Source organism: Rhyacophila brunnea, unplaced genomic scaffold, assembly GCF_057557595.1.
Source record: "Rhyacophila brunnea isolate RB1 unplaced genomic scaffold, BYU_Rbru_1.0 scaffold_12, whole genome shotgun sequence".
NCBI classification, from domain to species: Eukaryota; Metazoa; Arthropoda; class Insecta; order Trichoptera; family Rhyacophilidae; genus Rhyacophila; species Rhyacophila brunnea.
This window is the reverse complement of record NW_028232774.1, coordinates 22468857-22488868: the sequence shown is the minus strand read 5'-3', so window position 1 is coordinate 22488868 and position 20012 is coordinate 22468857. Positions and strand designations below refer to the sequence as shown.

Below are 20012 nucleotides of genomic sequence, written 5' to 3'. Positions count from 1 at the left end.
TTTCAGAAACCCCGGTGCGTTCTTATGCACGTGAACAAAGGTGGTTAGCACACGTGTGGCTAAAAGTCAGTGGCACGTTTTGAGGTATCCGTAAATTATTCAATCGTAAAATATGTAATTGAATGCTTATCGGAATTGACTGCACTTTTTCTATTGTATCGTATTATTTATTGTTGCTATTAACACAATAAAAAATCAAATTGTGCATTAAATTACTTTACCGACATGACATCTTGAAATTTATGGATTGTTTATTGTATTCCATAGGTTTAATAACTGAAATTTAAATACCTACACGTGTATTGTGTACCCCACCACAGTCCAATGGATATTATATTAATTTCCCAACAGTTATCTCAGTCGACTGCAAGACGAAAATACTTCTGTGACATTTCAAGCTGTTCACTCATTGAATTATGGGGGTGTTGTCAATTTTGTATTGGTTTACGGTTTATTATAATGTTAAAATCAAGAATGTCAAGGAAAATCTTTTTCAATGAATACTTAAAGCTGAATTTATTTTACTGTGACTAATATTAAAATTTGGTTGAAGGTATTTTGCCCTCTAAGTTAGCCCTGCAAGTCCTCTAAGATTCAGTTCTACACTAAGACAAAAACGCCCTGCGTTGGTGTTGTATGTCTAAAAAAGTTTATTTGTACAATATAGAATATAGATGAACAATCACATAACACTGCAAACAGAAATACGTAACCATGCAACTAAAACAAGACGTCAAAATACCTATGCCGACATTATTTTTTATAAAAGAATACGACTATTTAATTAACGTACAAAATAAATATACATGTTTCTATAGTACCAATTCGACCATACTAAAATCGATTATCGTTATTTAATATTATTGTTATTCAAATTTTTTTATTTGCATTAAGGTATACTTTTTCTATACTCTGTGATTATTTCAATGCCCGGTATCAAAGAAGGCCCAGTTATTTAATAACTTCCTGCAACATGCATTCCATAATCGTGAACGTTTTCCTCATGTATTATAACTTATAATATTATGAAATAATAACGGATAGACTAGACAATAGTATTATGCTGTAAGTATATGAAATAAAAACAGGATTATTTTTATGTATCTACAAGTCGCAAGTAAACGCAGAAGCCTTAAAATATTACTAATGTGTTTTACACGTCGGAAAACAAAGCCAGACATTTTATTTACCTGGCTATATGTTATTGGACCGTATTACTTACAATAAATGAAAAATATTCCTTAGCTAATAAATATTACATTCCGCGGGTATTTGCATTTTGCATTAGTACCCACCTACATATTAGTCAAGTGCATTATCGCAATGTAAGAAATAATATGCAGTGTATTAATTAAAATATTATCTGTCGTTATGAGACAGTAATTATATGAAATTTAATACCACCATATTCTATAAATCCTTTCACTGAGTTGTAAATCTTCGCGAGTATCCAAACGTGGTTGCAAATTATAATATGCTTTCATAATGATTCAGTTGCATACATGAATCATTACGATTTTATGAATCATTCAAATTCCATTCGCAATTTGTTCGTGTGTATATTAATAATGAATTAATTATTATTTTTATTATTTGCGTATTTTTGATGGTCGTGATTCCAGTGAAAAATTAAATCACTATATTCATCGTACTTAACTAGGCCAGCGGTGATGAACCGTTGGCACACGTGCCACCTGTAGGGCGCGAAGAATTTTAGGCAAAATCAATTCTATAATTTATTCATCTATTTTAGCAAGATAATGCTGGTTATTCTTCATCAACACTTGCATTTGTTGACAGGGGCAGCCGGACGATCTTGATTTTATTGTTATCAATAAGCATTTAATGTAAATTATTTTTCAATAGTAAATGTTTCGTAAAAATCGCATTTGTGTAAGTTTTCCCACCATGTGTATTTATGTTTTACAATATTTACTCATTTACTGATGCTTGTGCAAACATTAGTGTTCTCGATATTTTTATACAATTTATTAAAAAAAGAAAAAAAGAAAAGTGTAACTGGTTAGGTGTAGGTATTTATTCATTCACTTCCCGACTCACCGATGACATCGTTTGATAATAAATATGGATTCACGTTCCTACCTAAATGCATGGGTCTTGCAGTTCAAGTGCAGCTCTTCTTAGCCTTCCACTACGGAGTCAACGACATTTGTCCAACTATTGTTTATTTAAGTACTAGTAATTTATCAAAGTGCTTTGGAACTAGGTAGAAAATATATTTTGAAAAATTTCGTAAAACTTACAGCGAAAACTATCACTATTTGTTCAATACATACTACATTTATTTATGCAATATTTCAATAGCTTACCAACGGATTACGTTAGTTTTATTCTCATGTTTATCTTAATTGAACATCCTATGGCAATAATTTGTAGCAGTTTTGACATGAGTACTATTAAGCTATGATCAATCAAAAATATTCCGAAGTTGAATTGGTGCAGCTTGCTATTTGATAATTGGATCACGTCTAGACTGCAAATCAAATTCGTTTTATTTATTGTTTATGCAATGTTTTTTTTGTGTGACTGCACATTATTACTTTAACATTCAATAGTTTAATATCTACTTACGTACCAATAATAATTGACCAATATTTTCATAAATAAATAGTTTGTACTGAAAGTCGTAATTATTGTGAATTATTTTTATCAATACTCAGGCAAGTACCAGCAAATTAAATTAATGATATCTTGCCAGGATATGTATACATATTGATTCTCTGTTGAATAGTGTTTATTATTATGAATTAAAGTACAGTAATAATGAATTCCAGCGATTGTTACTGCCCACCTGTCAATACAAAAATAAAACGAAATATATTGAAATGTTAACAATAATAACGCTCAGAATTGTTTTAAATTGCGTGAAGTATGTAGGTACTTTTATATTCTAGTTTTCCACCAACAATTCGTAGATAATAGTAATAGTCACTAACATTACATTGTTGACCATTGGAATAGCATGTGGTTCGTAAATTGCTCAGTATAACCTCGATATAAGTATTTATATACTCCAGATACTGAAAAAATCAGACAGTCAAAACGGTAATTAGTAAGTACCTACCCCTATTATATTTTACTTACTTCACCATATCACGCGCCAGCATCGAAGCACACGGGAGGTACAAAATCGCGCCATTCCCTCGATCCATCGCCACATCCCTACGTCCTCTTCTGGAATAATCCTTTTTCATTGTATTTTTTTTTAATTATGCATTGTTCTGATAATAATGAAACCCGGGTTATGCACATTCACAGCAAAGCTGTTGAATAATCATACTGTGCTCTTTGGTTAATCACATATAAGATAATCATCGATTAAGTGGTTTCACGGCAGTGAATTCATCTTAAGGTTCAAATAGACTATATGACGATCGGGCACATATATGCTAAGAGCGTTTTAGTGTCTATGATCAAATCTATGCCATTCCGACATTTATACATACATATACATACACCTATGACATCGTATTTACACTCTGTGACACCCTGTGACACAGGACGCCAACATAAGAAACGGGTTTTTCGACATATATATGACCGATCGTCATACAGTGTATTTGAAGCATTAGTCAAACTCATATATTTATCACTAATCTTTTCCTGAAATTGTCTCTGGCGGTCACAAGTCGGTTTCTTGCTTCTACCCATTACGAAAATTTACTGAACGCATGGCTGAATTACAACAGCAACCTACATTAACATAACCCGCACGCTGTATTTTGTCTCGTAAGTTCACAGTTTATACATTCGATTAATGCTAAAATTACAGTGGAAAACTATGTTGGCTAGATAATACTAATCCTATCCTTAATTATAATACGTGAGATTGAAGAGATGTTAATTGGCGGTCAGATTACATTGGCGTCGCCAGTTATCTTATACTGGTCATCGGGTCACCGCGATGATCCCGACATCAGAATTTTCGCGCCAATTTGCACTACCACTCGAGACTTACTACTATATAAGGAATGACACTGTCAATCTTACTATGTTACAGAATTCTGATGCTCTTTGTTTCGGATGAAATATGAACAAGATGCATTCCTTTTCTGGCGGATAATGGATGCTTTCATTTTATGGCAGACGTATTAGTCATCTTTATTCGATATGATCGCGAATTCCTTTATAAGTGAAGGGATAATTAGTTGCATATGCTGTCTGTGCGCATGATCTTCATGTGTTTTTAGATAATCTATATAAATAGCATTCAGTGGTGCCGAAGGGTGGAGATAGGCTGTGAAGATCTGAAAAAGATAATACCCACTTTTTTAGTTATGTCTTGTTTGTTTTCATTGAACTAAGAATACAAATTGCAAATAAACCAAATCATAATGAAATCAGTCGTGAAAATTCTTCAGTTGTAATAAAATATGATTTCTCTGAAATTTTGAAGCGGACGCATTAAACATTCCTATATTTAACATACATAATTTGAAAAGACTTCTGAGAAATATATTACCAATAGAAAAAAATCTTTTTGTAAAAAAAATACGACGCCCAGCAGGTTCGAACCTGCGTCTCTCGGGATTTCCGCCCACGTGCATTGACCACTGTGCTATAGGAATCTTATATAATTGCGACGAATTTTAACTAATGGTTCTTACAATACTCTCTGAATCGCTTACTAAATTTCGTCACTATTGTTGGTAATCGGCTTTTGAATTTTAAATCAAAATAGGTATTAAATTACCTTAATTATTAACCCCTTTAACTAATTTCTATATTTATTTCCTTAATCAGCTTACGTAGAAGTCCAAAAAAAGAGAAATTAACCATGAGGAAGCTCGCGTGACCTCGTCGTTTCATTAGTTTTGTATTGGCATCACTCTTGGTCTGCCGCAATAGTGATAGGAACTATATAGGTAGTTTTCTCTGAACGTCCCGCAGTAGCCTCTTCACAGCAGAAGAATAGTTTGACGATGATTTCTGTGTAACGAAAATGTCAATAATTTTCAAGTTCTTCATGTTGATTTATTAAGGCTATATCTCAGCTAGGGCACGGTCTAAAACGATCGTGACTACGCGACGAGAAGATTGTGCAAACGACGCCTGCAGAACAAAACATAATTTGTCATAAAAATGCAACATGCGTCCATTTAATGTTCTGTTTATTGTTCTATCAGTAACAATAATAATAATATATTCATTGACATGTTTTCTTTTTCAAGTAAATGGGTAACGTTTTTTAGTCATCTTTACACGATTTAAGAATTAATACACCCGTCGCCATCACTAAACAATTTGACGTGTTCACAGCTCGACTTTCGCTCTCCGATTGCCAGTGAGTCCAAAATTTCGTCGCACCTATAGTTGAAAATTATTTGCCGTTTCACTGGAATATGCTCTTAACAATGTATGAAGTGTTGACGTGTGTCATAGTTTTTAATTATTTTAGTAGGCATATGATATATTTAACTAGTTATAATGAGTTATAACTAGTATATATTATAAGTAGTAACGAACTCTTCTGGTTTTGTGGAAGTGGTTATCATTATTTTTGTTTATATTGAACTATGACAATGGGAGAGTGTTTTGATACTGGATAGTAGATCGCAGGCCACAGTCTACGTGAAGTTGGACATGCCTGTTCTATAAATATGGTTGGTTATATACTGAAAGTACTTACTACACGTAAAATGATTACTTTTGTGTGTCAACTGCCAAATCTAGTTGATAAATAAAATATAGTATTCTTCTTCTTGGTCGTGCACTCATGGCTGAGGATCGTGACCACATTTAAATTTCGCCATCCTTTGAGCGACCAAGACTTTCCATCCTTCTCGATCTTCCGCTTCTCTCAGGGCAGAATAGATGGTGCCCCCAGTCAGCTCATTCACTTGGTCGCTCCATCACGCAGACGCTCTTCCTCTGCTTCGCCTTCCCTGGAGGCTACCCAAAACTACCAGTCTCTCCAGGTTGTCCGGTCCGCGCCTGACAATATGTCCAAAAAACTGCAGAATTCTTCTCAGACATATCGTCGAGAGCCGTTCCTTTATCTGCAGTCTCTTGCTGATTGACTGGTTCGTCCTGTGCTCCGTCCAAGAAATGCGAAGCATTCGGCGCCAACACCACATCTCAAAGGCATCAATATAGTATAGTATAGCATCTAGCATATATAGTACAATATAGTATAGCATCAGTATAGTATAATATAGTATTCTACTATAATTTAATTACGAAGATTCGTCCGTTTTAGTATTAGATGGACTTTGTCAATTTAAGCCCTCTAAGCGGAAGAAATAGGTCCCGATAGTGACAACGTCAGATTTGGTAAGAAAAGCGGTGTTTTAAACACTGGTTGCGGCTTTGTTCACTTCTTTTTGTCTTGGTTGTAGGTAATCGCTATGTTTTGTTTTACATGGACGGACAATGTAGACGCAAACGCAAAGAATCGGCAGAATCAAAATCATATCAGAAGATACATAATGACTTTCATCGTCGTTCTAAATGATAATGTTGAAGATGTCAGTGAACTCGGCGAAAGCGAAAATACCATCCATCGTGTAATAAAACAGGCGACATTAACTGCTCAACTTAAATGTGGTTAACTCATTGATTTACTGCAGCGCTCGCCCCGCCGAGATGCATTAAACAAATAAGTCATAAAATAATGCACCCGCGTATGTTTGTTTACTCGTTATACCAGTGGCTTCACAATGTGTATTATAGATCCCCTCACTCCTTGGGTGTGGGTATTGGATTAGTGCAATCACTGTATGTACCTACTTGTTTTCTTTTTTAATTGAATCCATAACATTGTTAAGCTATTGAGGCACGGCAACTTGACAATCGGGTAACGATTAACCGGCACTTTTAGCTATTTTTTGATGGATTAACCGATATAATATCGTGTCGGGTACTTCGACTAGTTAAATAAGATGTTAGATAGAGCATGTAGAGGATCGCGTCATTTCCTCCAGTCCAGTGGACTGTTCGATATCTGCAAAAATGCATTCAGAAAAAATATTTTTGCTTCCAAAAATAATCTGGTTAACCGTAACGGCATCAATTGGTTTTTGGCTATAATAGTTAATGCCGCCTACCTGTGACAATTCACGTCACGATAATGGCGCGAAAGCGTAATAAAATCGTTTTTATAAAAGAGGTTCGGAAATACCCTTCTAACAATATTATAATATGCAAAGTAAAATCCAGAATCCATTAGCTTAATCATATGTTAACTAAATATACACAGTATTGGTGATTTTACACATATTGAATGTATTTATTATTGATTATTATCTAATGCTCTATTATTATGGTTTTAACAATTTATACACCTATTAATAATCGTATTATTAATGATAAGGTACAGGTTTTTTTTACAAACACTATTCATAATTTGTTTGTTATATTTTTTATTGTGATCCTTGACTTGGCTGATAAAGTTTTTACCTATTTTTTTTTATATAATTTAGAATTAACTGTATTCGCTGTCAATGTGTATTTACCATTGGTGAGTGCGCATGGTGCCTGAAGATGCCGAAAGGCGAAACCCGGTCGCAAAAACCAACTCAAACAGAATAGTACAAAACTTTAATCCATTAAAATTTAAATTCGAATTCCATCAAGTACCCTTGGTCGATAGCATTAATATTATAAATATAAACGAATTAAAAAAACTATAGGTATATCATGCTCTTTGACCTTCTTATTAATAGTGAGCCTTGGTTGCGGGATCGTAACCAGTCTACGGTTATGGATCGCTTCAAATCCGCTACCGTGGAGTTTTTCTCCTTCTTTCAATATCGTCTGTCACACCACTGCCGCGTAGCATTGAAATCAAGACGCATTCCTGCGAATATTGTTATGTTGTGATCGCCGAGTTTAATTTTGTTGATAAAGGGCATGCGCGGGAGGATGCAATTCAATTATTATCTGTCGTGAAAAGTGCGACAGTTGCCTGATTTTTTCAGAGCGATAAACTAAACATGCACCTCCTGGCGAGACGGCTGGGCCGTATACGGCTACTCGAGATGTCTGTTCTAGCAATGTTAATGGCTGAGGTTCATTGAAGTTAATTGTTATGGTGATTGACCTTAAATTATTTATAGGTTGCATGAATGCATGCATTGGGGCGTTATTGTGCTTGTAAATAAATACCAACATCATTGGGTGGGTCGGTAGGTAAATCGTTTATATTCATGATGTATTTCGGCTCATTTGTTACTGTTCTCATCTTTTGATATCATTTAGTATATTTTATTAAAAGTGGTTAAATATGAGTATAGTAGTATATTTAAATTGGTAGGGTTTTTTGCGTGCATATATATATTTTTCTTTATAACGACAAACTTGATTCCCATTTTAGTTTTTCTGAAATGCTATTTGAAAATTTCATTCCAGCCAAATTCTAGAATTTTTTTATTGAAAATTTTCATTTGAGATTCTGAAATAATAAGAGTTTTTTCTTGAGTCGATCAAATCTGTGCGAGGTGTAATTTCTATTATATTTGCTTTTCTGGTTTTCGAAATTATAGTATTTTTTTTATCGTACAATACTTATTTACTATCGTACATAGAGAACGGATAAAAAATATACAAATATCGACTTTATAATAGTAGAACTGTACTACTATTGAACTGTACTACTATTAAAACTGCTCCTGCGCGTAGTTCTTCAACAAACTACCAACAGCTACATTTCAAAAGAATTAAGTACATTTTGTTTTATTCATTACATATTTTCTACACAAAAACTGCTCAAATAATATTGCATATTTCGCGTTGGACTAGAGCAGAGATTCCCAAATTTATTTTGCCTACTGCTCTCTTTTCAGAAAAAAATATTCAACGTCCTAAATTTATTTACATTCTTTAAGCGAATGTGCATTGATAAATTTTCGTTCTTTTACGTATATTTCTACCTACGGAATACCTATAGTAAAAAAAGATGTTGTACATCAGAATTGCTTAAATTAGATACAATAATTTATTTAAATCAATCATCGTGACATTCTCATTAAATATAAGAAATTTGATAACATATAAAGAATTATAATACAAATTACGAATAACATTAAAAATAATCTTAATGTAATGAGATTAGATGAACCTCGTGCGTTGTTACCAATTTATTAATGTTCGGCTCCATTTTTGTCAGGAGTATTCTTAAATCATCATGATAAGTTATTTGCAGTCGATTTCTTTTTTAGTTAACAGATTTGTGACCACGCAAAATCTTTGTACAATAACAGTCCATATTCTACATATTTTGTGTGTTTATTTGAAGAATATAGTGATACTAATACATGTACAGGTTTTAACAGTGTTTAACAGTTTTAGTTTACCGCCCCCTTATTTATATTTAATGCCCCTCTAGGGGCGATGTCGCCCACTTGAGAAACACTGAACTAGAGGTTACTGTTATTAATTCATAAATTAAAACGAACCAGACCAGAGAGACTATCAAATGTTTGGTTTTAACATTAACATGTCTACACAATTATGTACATTGTGCAAACTGCAATGCACTTCACGCCTTTGTCAATACTATTTAACGAACACCAAGTGCGTCTAGCACATCCGTTTCTCAGAACACTGAACGCAATCTCAATATAAGATGAAGCGACTAATAATAACTCAAACTGAGTCAGTCTCCGGACGTAGGGTCTTGACCTCCGACCAAAGCTCTTAAATTGTCCATCCACAATCCGCAGCTTGGTCGCGTGTTTTATTGCTGTGGTTTTGCACCAAGCATCCTGGCTGCGACTAATGGACTGAGGTTTCCGGTTCTAAACCCAAAGCTTTAATAAATCTACCGGAATGGCAGAGATTGAATATGCTTGAATCTCACAATAAACAGTTAATGTCATCTGTAACTACGGAATTGTCACATAAGTTAAAATAACATAAACGGTTTTTTTCACCGACTAATCTACTATCATCTAGGTGTGTGTTTTTGTTATGATATATTAATAAAAAGAAGTAGATAACGAATTAGTGATCATTTTTCTATATGCTTCATTACAGATAAGACGGTTGCTTCGTCAGAATGTGACACAATCTAAAATCCAATCCAATCAAACAACAATCGAACTATAAAGAAAACCTGGAAATACAACTTTTAGTCTTTAATGGTGGGGTGTATTGCATCAGTTAATTTTTCTCAAGTCAGCTTGCAAGCCTGTCAGCGGTTCGTAGCGTCCACGTACATATAACCGCTACTGTAACAAATAGATGGATCACCAACGTAAACGTCACCCTTATCATCTTATAATGAAGAGACAATCACCTTTTTGCATTGTCACCACTTTATCATATATATAACGAATGTGAGATATATTCGGTATCTTTTAGATACTATAATATGCTCCATTGGTCCAAGTATTTGCTACCCGGATTTGTACTCTGCCGTTTGCACCAACATCACATATCTTAATTTGATTCGATCTTGAATCTCGATTTATTAAACATTCATAAATCGATCATTAAGATAATTTAAAACTGGAGTGACGATAGGTCAAAGAATATACGGCATTAATATAAATTTTGGTAGCCCCAAGCTATATAGTACGATATCAAACTTTACCTATATTCTTCTATATCTATATACCAGCTGGCATTGTATTATATTTCCGGTTTTTGTATTGTTAAGATAACACATGTAGCTTGTATTATAGCGCCTGTACATACGAGTATAAGTAATATGAGGAAATGCAGCAGTTTTGAAACTAGTTAGGTATTCTCCGACCAAAGTAAGTCTAGTAAGAATTAAGAAGTGAGTAGTGACATCCATTATATTGATTCCCGTTCGGGGACTGTGCCGAAACCAACTTCGCGTGATCTTATAACTGTAAGTTAGCATATTATATTTAATGTGTAATAATTTTGTTGAAACAAACATTTTACCTACATTACCCAACCGAATTCCGAAAATTCATTCCTATGCTAGCTTTCGTTCATTACCAATGCTGAATACAATATTTGGATACCAGGCAGTCGGGCAGCGCGGGTGACTCCGTTTTATTCCTCTCATTTATAGAATACTTATTGTAAAGTGAACCACGATGTACAACCTATCATCATTTTTTAAGAAATACCTCTCCGCCGTGTCGCCCACCACCAGTAGTAACAATACAGTAGGGAAATGACATAATATTCTGGTGGCATTGCGGCCACTACGAAATTACCTTGTAACGGTGCTAGTGTCATTTAAAAGTATGTAACGATACTAACATCTAAATGAGTCGCATATACTGCCAGCAGAATCTTACTCCGTTATGCCGGGTCCACACTGGCAACATGTCGCCGGCAACCTCGTTAAATTTTACGATAAGTATGATAATTATCGTAAAGTTTCTTAAGCAATTATGATAATTATCGTAAAATTTAACGAGGTTGCCGGCGACATGTTGCCAGTGTGGACCCGGCATTATACTTAAAGTTCCACCTGAGTTATTTTACGATATCGATCGGCCAAATTGACACTGAATTCTACTGTACCATTTATTATGTAACTTGCCTTACTGATTGTCTTTATTTTGGTAGACTTAGGAAATTTTTATGTTTACTGCTGACTAAACGGCTTTCTAGGGACGTAGTAAAAAAATCCTCATTTTTTCTATACTATCATTGCTTTACTTGTAACTGTTTAGTTTATCAATGATTTATTCGACAGCCGGCTACACCTGCTATGCATTGGTTTATTGTTTCTCAGAAATATGTTTTAATTCGCTTATATTGGAGGGCAACGAATGCACATTCTTTGCAATTATTCGCATTGCGCCTCTAAAATAAGACATACGTAAATTATTTTGACGACGTGTTTGAATGCATTTTTGGTTTTTCTCTGTCAACAAAATATATTCCATTGTCATAATAATACGTAGTAAATTCTGAAATTAATGAGAGATCTCAATTTTATCGCTATCATCGTTTTAAGAACATTATATTTATTAAGTTTCTTTTGAATACATACCAACCAGGTACATACTTTATTTATTTAAGTATTATAATATGATAACACCATGATTAAAAAAAACAATTACTACCTTGCCAGAGTGAGTCACATCAGCTGTATCTTTGGTACACGCGCGTGGTTCTCCAGAAGTATTTATTGAGCCAAATAACCACCAAACTTCTCAAAATACAATCGAGAAGATAATGTCTCCATTAACTTCTATTGTTTACAGACAACTTTACTATATTAAGTCGGAGAGAACCGTTTCTGTGAAGGATTTTGGCATTCATGCATATGTAGTGAAGCAATTCTACCTAGGTCGTCTGAATATCAATATCCAACTAAATACTGTATAAACCAATTATACTGTATGAGGACTATATTTAACAAAGAAAGAGTATTAATAATTGTGAATGCAATATGATTTCATTACGAAGGGTTTCCTGAAGTGCAATTTATGGCAAATTTTAACGGACCAGTACATCCTAAAAAAATATAATCGTTTGACTAAAAAATAATTGTGAAGTGAAATAAAGCATCCTACGAAAAGTGAACATGCTGTGAATAATCTGTGCCTATGTTATTTATTATCTCTCCTCTTTTTATTGTATTTGAATACGCCTATTTTTATGTTATTGTTACTTACTAGTTTTTTTAAGACATTGATAGTACTGTGCAAAAAAGCGAAATCTTTATATAAAATAAATCTTGGCTGTAGACTGAGGCTGTAAATGATCTCAGGCAATTCATATCTTTTGGTTATTTTCCGATTTTTTTTATATTCTAGTTGAATACAATTTTCTTTTTTTATCGACGCATATTAATTGTATTATTTTTCAGTTCCGGATTTTTTTATCGGGTTTATACGTTATAAGGGATGTAAATAATTAATGTTATGGAAAGTGTTAGAAACATAGATCCTACTCATTAAATACGGAGATTTGACTGATTTTTTTTTGCTTAATTTTAATGATTTTTTATTTTCTTCTGTTCCAGATGAGAGAGATGCTATTCAAAAGAAGACGTTCACGAAATGGGTCAACAAACATCTTAAAAAGGTAATGAAATCCAATATCCAGTACTCTTGACATTATAAACTTAAGTTTAGTCGTAATATTAAGTTACCTACTTTTGTTATTGTTTAAGTTAATAGCATAATGTGTTGAAAATATTACATTTCAAGATAAATTTATGTATTACAGGCTGATAAAGACGATAATATCATCACATAATACACTTGATTAAGTAGCAAAAATTAAGTTCTTCTGTTAATGACATATATTGACATAATATGTAGGTGCCTATATTTACTGGTCTACCAGTCTATATTTTCTGTGTCCTGTCTTCAGAGTTTTTTTTGTATTACCTATATGAATATTGTGGCTCGCTATGAGAATTATTCGCACTCATTTTGGCCTAGTTGCTAGAGCGGCCGTATTCGTATAAATATGGAGCTGTATGACGCGAGTTTTAACCCGCGGTTGGTCAACAAATGCATGTAGTTTTTTAATGTGTATTTGATTCACTGCAGATCCAGTGGGTTGGGCGAATGGATAACAAAATGAATCCTCGTAAAAATTCTGTAGATAATAAATAATATAACCTCTACTCTAATTCAATTCAATACAATATACATATCTACTTCATTACACAATTTACGTTTTATTTCGTGTTTTAGAAGATTTTTTCCATACGTATAATTACGAACGGACATCATAAGTTTAGTATGGCCCACGGTTCAAAACCACATGCGTTTTCAGTCTATGGATGGCATGTAATTCTGTTGTAGCTTAATTGTCAAAAATTCCCCTTGGATTAGTTTTTGAATTATTCTCGGTAAAATATTTTCACACAACGTTATACCTACATATAACTAAAATATAGTGTATGAAGACTTTGTACATGAACTGTATAATAATACGAAACTTTTAGGAATTCTAACGTATTTTTTTACCTTGAGACAAACGTGAAAATTTTGTTTCGTCAAATTTAATAATGACGAAATATAATGGATTTGTTTCATACGATTAAATTCGTTCCATTTTCAGTTTTTCGATCTATGATTCGAAATATTCCGTAATGCATATATTTTTTATTCTCTCTTTTAGAGAGATATCATAATGTTGTCTATTGTGAAAGACTTGAATGTAATACAATGTTACAAGTACGGTGTGTTGCCCACGCACCTCCGCCACCACCTGGTCCCAGGTGAGTTATGTGACAATCCCAAAAGGAAACATATCCCTACTACTTAACTGATTGGCTTACTCATAATTCTCTGCATATAACTCTTAAATTAACTCCGAGATGTGGGGTTTGTAGCGTAATAAATTATGTATCCATTGTTAATTTTCTGGCTAGGCTGATTTTGAAATTGTAATTGCTATTACATTTATTATGTTTTCCGCAGCATGCATACATGCTGATGGGTTAAATGCGATTACCAATTATGTTAAATAAAATCTTCTTCTATAGCAGACATTTCCAATTTCAAGTAGGCTATGTCTGTCATCCAATAGCAATACTTGCAGCAATCTACCGCACTCTTATTTTTTTTTTTTTTAACAAAAACTAACGTATTATACCTAAATGGGGATACTAAGGCGTTACAAATTGTATACATACTACTACATTATTGTGTTTTGGGATCTATTGGCATCAATGACATTAATATGGACGAATCATCTGTGAATAAAAATGACACTCACTTTTTTGTCGGGTCTGCCGAATGGCATAATCTGTTCTAACGCCATTACAATAAAGGTGATATTGCTATAAATTCCCGATGCTTTTAGTCGGGTCTGCCGAACGGTTCGGTTCGAACGGATTCGCTCAAATGAACATTGACACTAGAAACACTATTCTAACGCCATTACAATAAAGGTGATATTGCTATAAATTCCCGATGCGTGATATCGCATAATGGAAATTGCGTGACGTCTACCTATGCATGTGCGAATGTCGCTGTGCGTGAATTTAATTGATAGCTACTGTATTGAGTGCGTTGTCCATTAATAATGTCATTGATTGGCATTCACACATTCTCTTCCTCTCACTCCTGCGGCAGACCGTCAGTGATGCAATACGAATTGATATGATGAGGTCACGTAGACTACCTCATAGTTAATTTACATTTTAAACTATTTTAAAGACTCAATTCTACGGGCATGGTCATAGTGAGAGCGACCAAAATCCACACCTCGATCGACTCATTGGAACAAAAAATATGTTCTATATTGATGAAGTCTAATCATATAAAAGTAAAGTATTTAAATAATCCTGATTTATTATTTTTCATCCAAATGATGAAGATCTGATAATAGAAAATGATACTTACGTCAAACTGGACCTTGATTTCGACATAGCATTGCAGATTTCTAGTTGAATGGCCGATTTATCCCTTTATTCTGCATAAAATAGATTGATGACGATGAGCTGTGCAATGTTCAGTAAATACAAACATTAGCAACATTTCATTTGATAGCATGAAATATTTTCCGACTCCAAAATGATGACGTATTGTATTTATTGCGTTTTGTAAGAGCCAAATGTTAATCATACGTGGGTATTCAAAATTCATTATACCCGAGTCATTTCACTTAGCCATGATATGTTAACTACTTATCTGCTGAACTAAATGATTCCCGAGATCTGAGCTATATTTGACTGAATATTTCTATTGAATTACCCGAATAACCAATATAATACATTGGACTTTGGAGCAATGATTGTTTGCTTCTCGACAGATTCATACTATTGACCCTCACACTGGGGTATCTTCAAAAGAAAAGGGAAAAGTATTATGAAACTTCTATTCCTTGTTTTCTCAACAAATTATGGTGTTTGTTCACAGTTTAGAATATATAATATGTAATATATGTCAGTGGCTGTGGAGTTCCGACATAAATAGAACACACTTAAATTTATCAGTCATACCACAATAAAATAAAATAAAACCACATAATAAAAAAACTAAGAATACAAATTGCAGAAGCTGTTCGTTAGTTTTTAAAATTCAAACTCAAATGAACTTAAATGGAATAGTACAGAGCTTGAATCCGTTAGAATTTAAAATTCAATTAAACCCTGCCTAACCAAACCATAATAGATACAAAATATTCTTCTAGTTTTGATAGTTTAAATAGTTTTGTAAGCACTCTGTCTCAGTGAAACATGCTACACTCATTCTTTGATCATTATGAAATCGTGGCCTGTATGTTTGGAAGACATTCATATTATTAACTTACTGGTTCTAGTAAGTATCTACACGAAATGATAAATATTAAAGACGTATGTTACCATATCATAAATAATGATTATTACTTCCAAATTACAAAAAGCCACCATGCTCGAATCTTGGGGGCGATATGATTAATGGTCACTGACCGGAATTGTTATTAGGTATTTGATTAGTTTCTATGAAATGGTTTTATTGTGAATATTACTAACTTTTCGTAGGAAGTTAGGCACGTATTTTGTACGGAGAAAGATTCATCTCCTAATCATGACAGCGGCGCCGCATTGATCCTCAAATTAGAAAGAATTAAAACATTATTTGTTGGTTTATATATAAATGTAGTATTATCATTAATAGCCTTATAATGTAATACACTCCATGTTTGACGGACATCCGCTTCCAAACACCAATCCTGGATTAGGCTTAGGCGCTCACACAGTCTTACAAACACCTACAAACATTGCTAAATATAGTTAGGACAGTCGTATCTACTTACAAAACATCATTTTAATAAAAAAATATATGAGACCACGCGTCGCTACTTCCGATGGAACTTTACTATTTCCCCCCAACTGGACGTGTTTTCCGTTTGCATTTATATATAATATTTAATGTTCTGATACAAATATCTGTGGACAGTTTTTATACAATTTATTCAGAGATATAGTAATATGTAGGTACATATCTTGGCCTAGACTAGGCTTAAATATTCTGACGACCTGAGTAGGGACATACCTCATGTTTATAACATAGGAATCTACATGTATTAAAAAAAATATATAGTATATTTAAGTATTACTTATAGTTAAAATTGTTTATAGTCTCGTCAATAAATTTGTTTACAGTTTCCTTTTGAGATAAATTACAATTAATTGTACCGATTTCTACTAAAGTTAGTATCCCTCGAGGCAAAGTTTACTCACACCGACCGGAATATCACTTTTTTGAATTGGCCAAATTTATGCGAATATTGTGTAGTTTCAAAAGATTTGGTATTGTTTTGGCCTTCGCCAAAAATTGTCTATAAATGGCGATGTCTGGCATTCGCGTTATTTCCGAATGATGCATGTATTATTTAATTAAATCGACTTTTGAGTCACTTATAGCGCGAATCATTGTTCGGTGAGGTCCTATCTCGGCAGTCGAAAAGAGCAGTGATGCAATATTCACATTATTCATGCTGTCAACTTAAATTTGGTGAAATCTCAGTGCATCGTATATTATTATTTCAGCGGGATGGAGCGAGTTTTACCAAAATGATAATAATATTATTAGGAGGCAACACGAGCTAAACACAAAATCGCAGAGTTTCGAACAAAGTCGACTATATCCAGTAAGAGTCGAAGGGTGGAGGTGGGCTGTTAAGATCTGACATAAATATGTAGTGCGCACTTTGTCAGTCATACATATTTATCTTCAATTTGCAGATAGTGTTGGTTAGATTTTAAAATTTAACTAAAGCCTGCGTACACCAAGCCACAATAGATATTAGTCAAAAAATATTTGTCTATCTATAAAATATCTAAAACTATGCCATTAAATGATACACAATTTTAGATATTTAATAGATGTAAAAATAATTTGTATCTTTTGTGGTTTGGTTAGGCAGGGCGTAATGAATTTAACAAAACTAGTTAAAACCATCTGTAATAATATCTATTCTTAACAAAAACAAAGTACTATGTCAAAAAATGTGCCCATAGCATACCTCAACTATTAGGTATGGTTTGGTTGGGCAGGGTTTAATTGATTTTTAAAAACTAGCCAGCACCATTTGTAGTTTGTATCATTAGTACAATGAAAACAAATGAGTATCACTGACAAAGTTTAGTGTGCATTAATTATGTCGGATATTAACAGCCTACACCCACGGTGACCGCGCGGTTTAAGCGTTGGACTATCATGCCGTGGGTCTCAGGTTCGAATCCTGAGTCTGGCAAGTACACATATTGTTTTTCAATTTGTGTGTGAGTTAGGGTATGGACCTAATAGGTTGAGCAAGTGGTTGACATCCATTTCTCGTAAAAAACATAGTAAAAAAAGAAAAATTAACAGCCTACATATCTACCGATATTCAGGACGTGGCACTGAATTTGGAATTACGATGTTGGTGCCTAGCTATTGATTGCGGGAATCTGTTCGCAATAACTGAAACTTTTCGATTGCATATTTCGTTCAAGTTATTAACATGTATTTAAATATGCAATAGTTATCGTTTTTAACAAAATACTACTACCATCGAAGTTTACACCGCCGTGTCACAGCATGGACATTATTAGTGGGCCTTAGTTTCGACATTCTATTTATCAAAACAAACGTTATTTCATAACTATATAATACTAATATATTACCATATTCGATCCTAAGAACATCTTATGGGCCTCCACAGGGGGAGATTTTATTAACATTTTTTTATGAGAAATGGGTATTAACCTCTTGCTCAACCTATTGGGTCCATAGTCATTAGCCTGGGCCGGAACACACATTGAAAAATAACATGTGAATTGGTCAATCCCGGTTTTCGAATCCGGAACCAACGACACTATAATATTACCTATGCCTGACGGCGTAACCGGTCGGCCATCGTGGACGTATTATTAGAACCAAAAAAAGTATTTTATATCTTAGTTAAATACTACATTATACCTAGTGTTTTGGTTTATCCTCGATATTAATCTTATATGATATATACATATTTCTATCAAAGAAGATTTCATTATTAGTACTTATATACGTATTAATAATAATATATTTTATACTCTGACTCCACCACATTTTTTATCGAGCGGATTAAGGACAGATGCAACAAGTTCTTTGTATTTTTTTCAATACGGCTTAACGCTCCCGTGCCATTGCAAATTAAATACATACACGTTTTAAATATACTTAATGTGTATTTCGTAATTAGTATTCTATGTTAATTATTAATTACCTCTGATGTCATTTATAGTTTTTTTTGAAAATTTATTTGACCGTACCTCTTGTTGTTAAGTTAGAAAACCAAAATGTTAAGCGGTCATTTGCTATATTTATTTTGTATTTAGCATAAATGTAGTTAAAAAAACTAGATTCATAAAAAAATTAAGATAGCCATCCGGTGGCTTCTAATTAGTATAAAACAGTCAGCCAATAGGTTTCATAAATATTTTCAAAATTGACTTGAGAATAATGGAGAAAACCTGACGAGGCGTTCATTCTGTAGGGAATCAAAAAACGGCTGATGATGGTGATGATGGTATATTGTCAGATATTCAATACAAAATATAATTTGCATGAAAGGAAATCACTCATTGGTAGCTTTACAAATATGGTCCGTTTCACACGTCGCTAATTCTGATTAATATCGTTTGACAGGCAAAGTCGTTTGCAAAAATCTTGACCTGGAAAGGATTTATAATATATGCGAGGAAACATTACGCATCGAGCCTTCTTTCTATGTTTGGACATATCATATTTAAACCGCATACCTTATCAATTATTGTTGTGGTTACTTTGCTGTGAAAAATTATTCATACACTGGAAACCTGGTGATTATTTTGAAGGCATTCCATGTAAATACAATATAACAATTAATTTATAAAATTCAAGGCTGTATATTATCTATGGTTACGTACCTACTGATTTAAAACTAATTATGGTTTGGTTTGGACAGAGTTTAATTGAATTATAAAAATTGACAATTGTAGTCTTAGTTTAATGAAAACAAATACGTATGACTGTCAAAGTTTAGTATGCACTCTTTATGTCGGATCTTAACAGCCTACCTCCACCCTTCGCCACTGGGGTATAGACCGATGGGGGAGAGGGGTGAGTTGTACTAATGGGGTCTAATCTCTTCGTGTCATACCT

General features: G+C 33.6%; 1 protein-coding gene across 25 annotated transcripts in view; it reads left to right on the top strand.

Annotated features, from left to right (window-relative positions):
* The window catches only part of shot (dystonin-like protein short stop), a 572629-nt gene that overhangs the window by 238238 nt on the left and 314379 nt on the right, over positions 1 to 20012 (top strand). For all 25 annotated transcript variants that reach the window (XM_085960986.1, XM_085960985.1, XM_085960962.1 and 22 more), the window contains exon 2: positions 12923 to 12984. In XM_085960986.1, coding sequence (XP_085817112.1) covers positions 12923 to 12984 — 62 coding nt within the window. The remainder of the gene's footprint in view (positions 1 to 12922; positions 12985 to 20012) is intronic.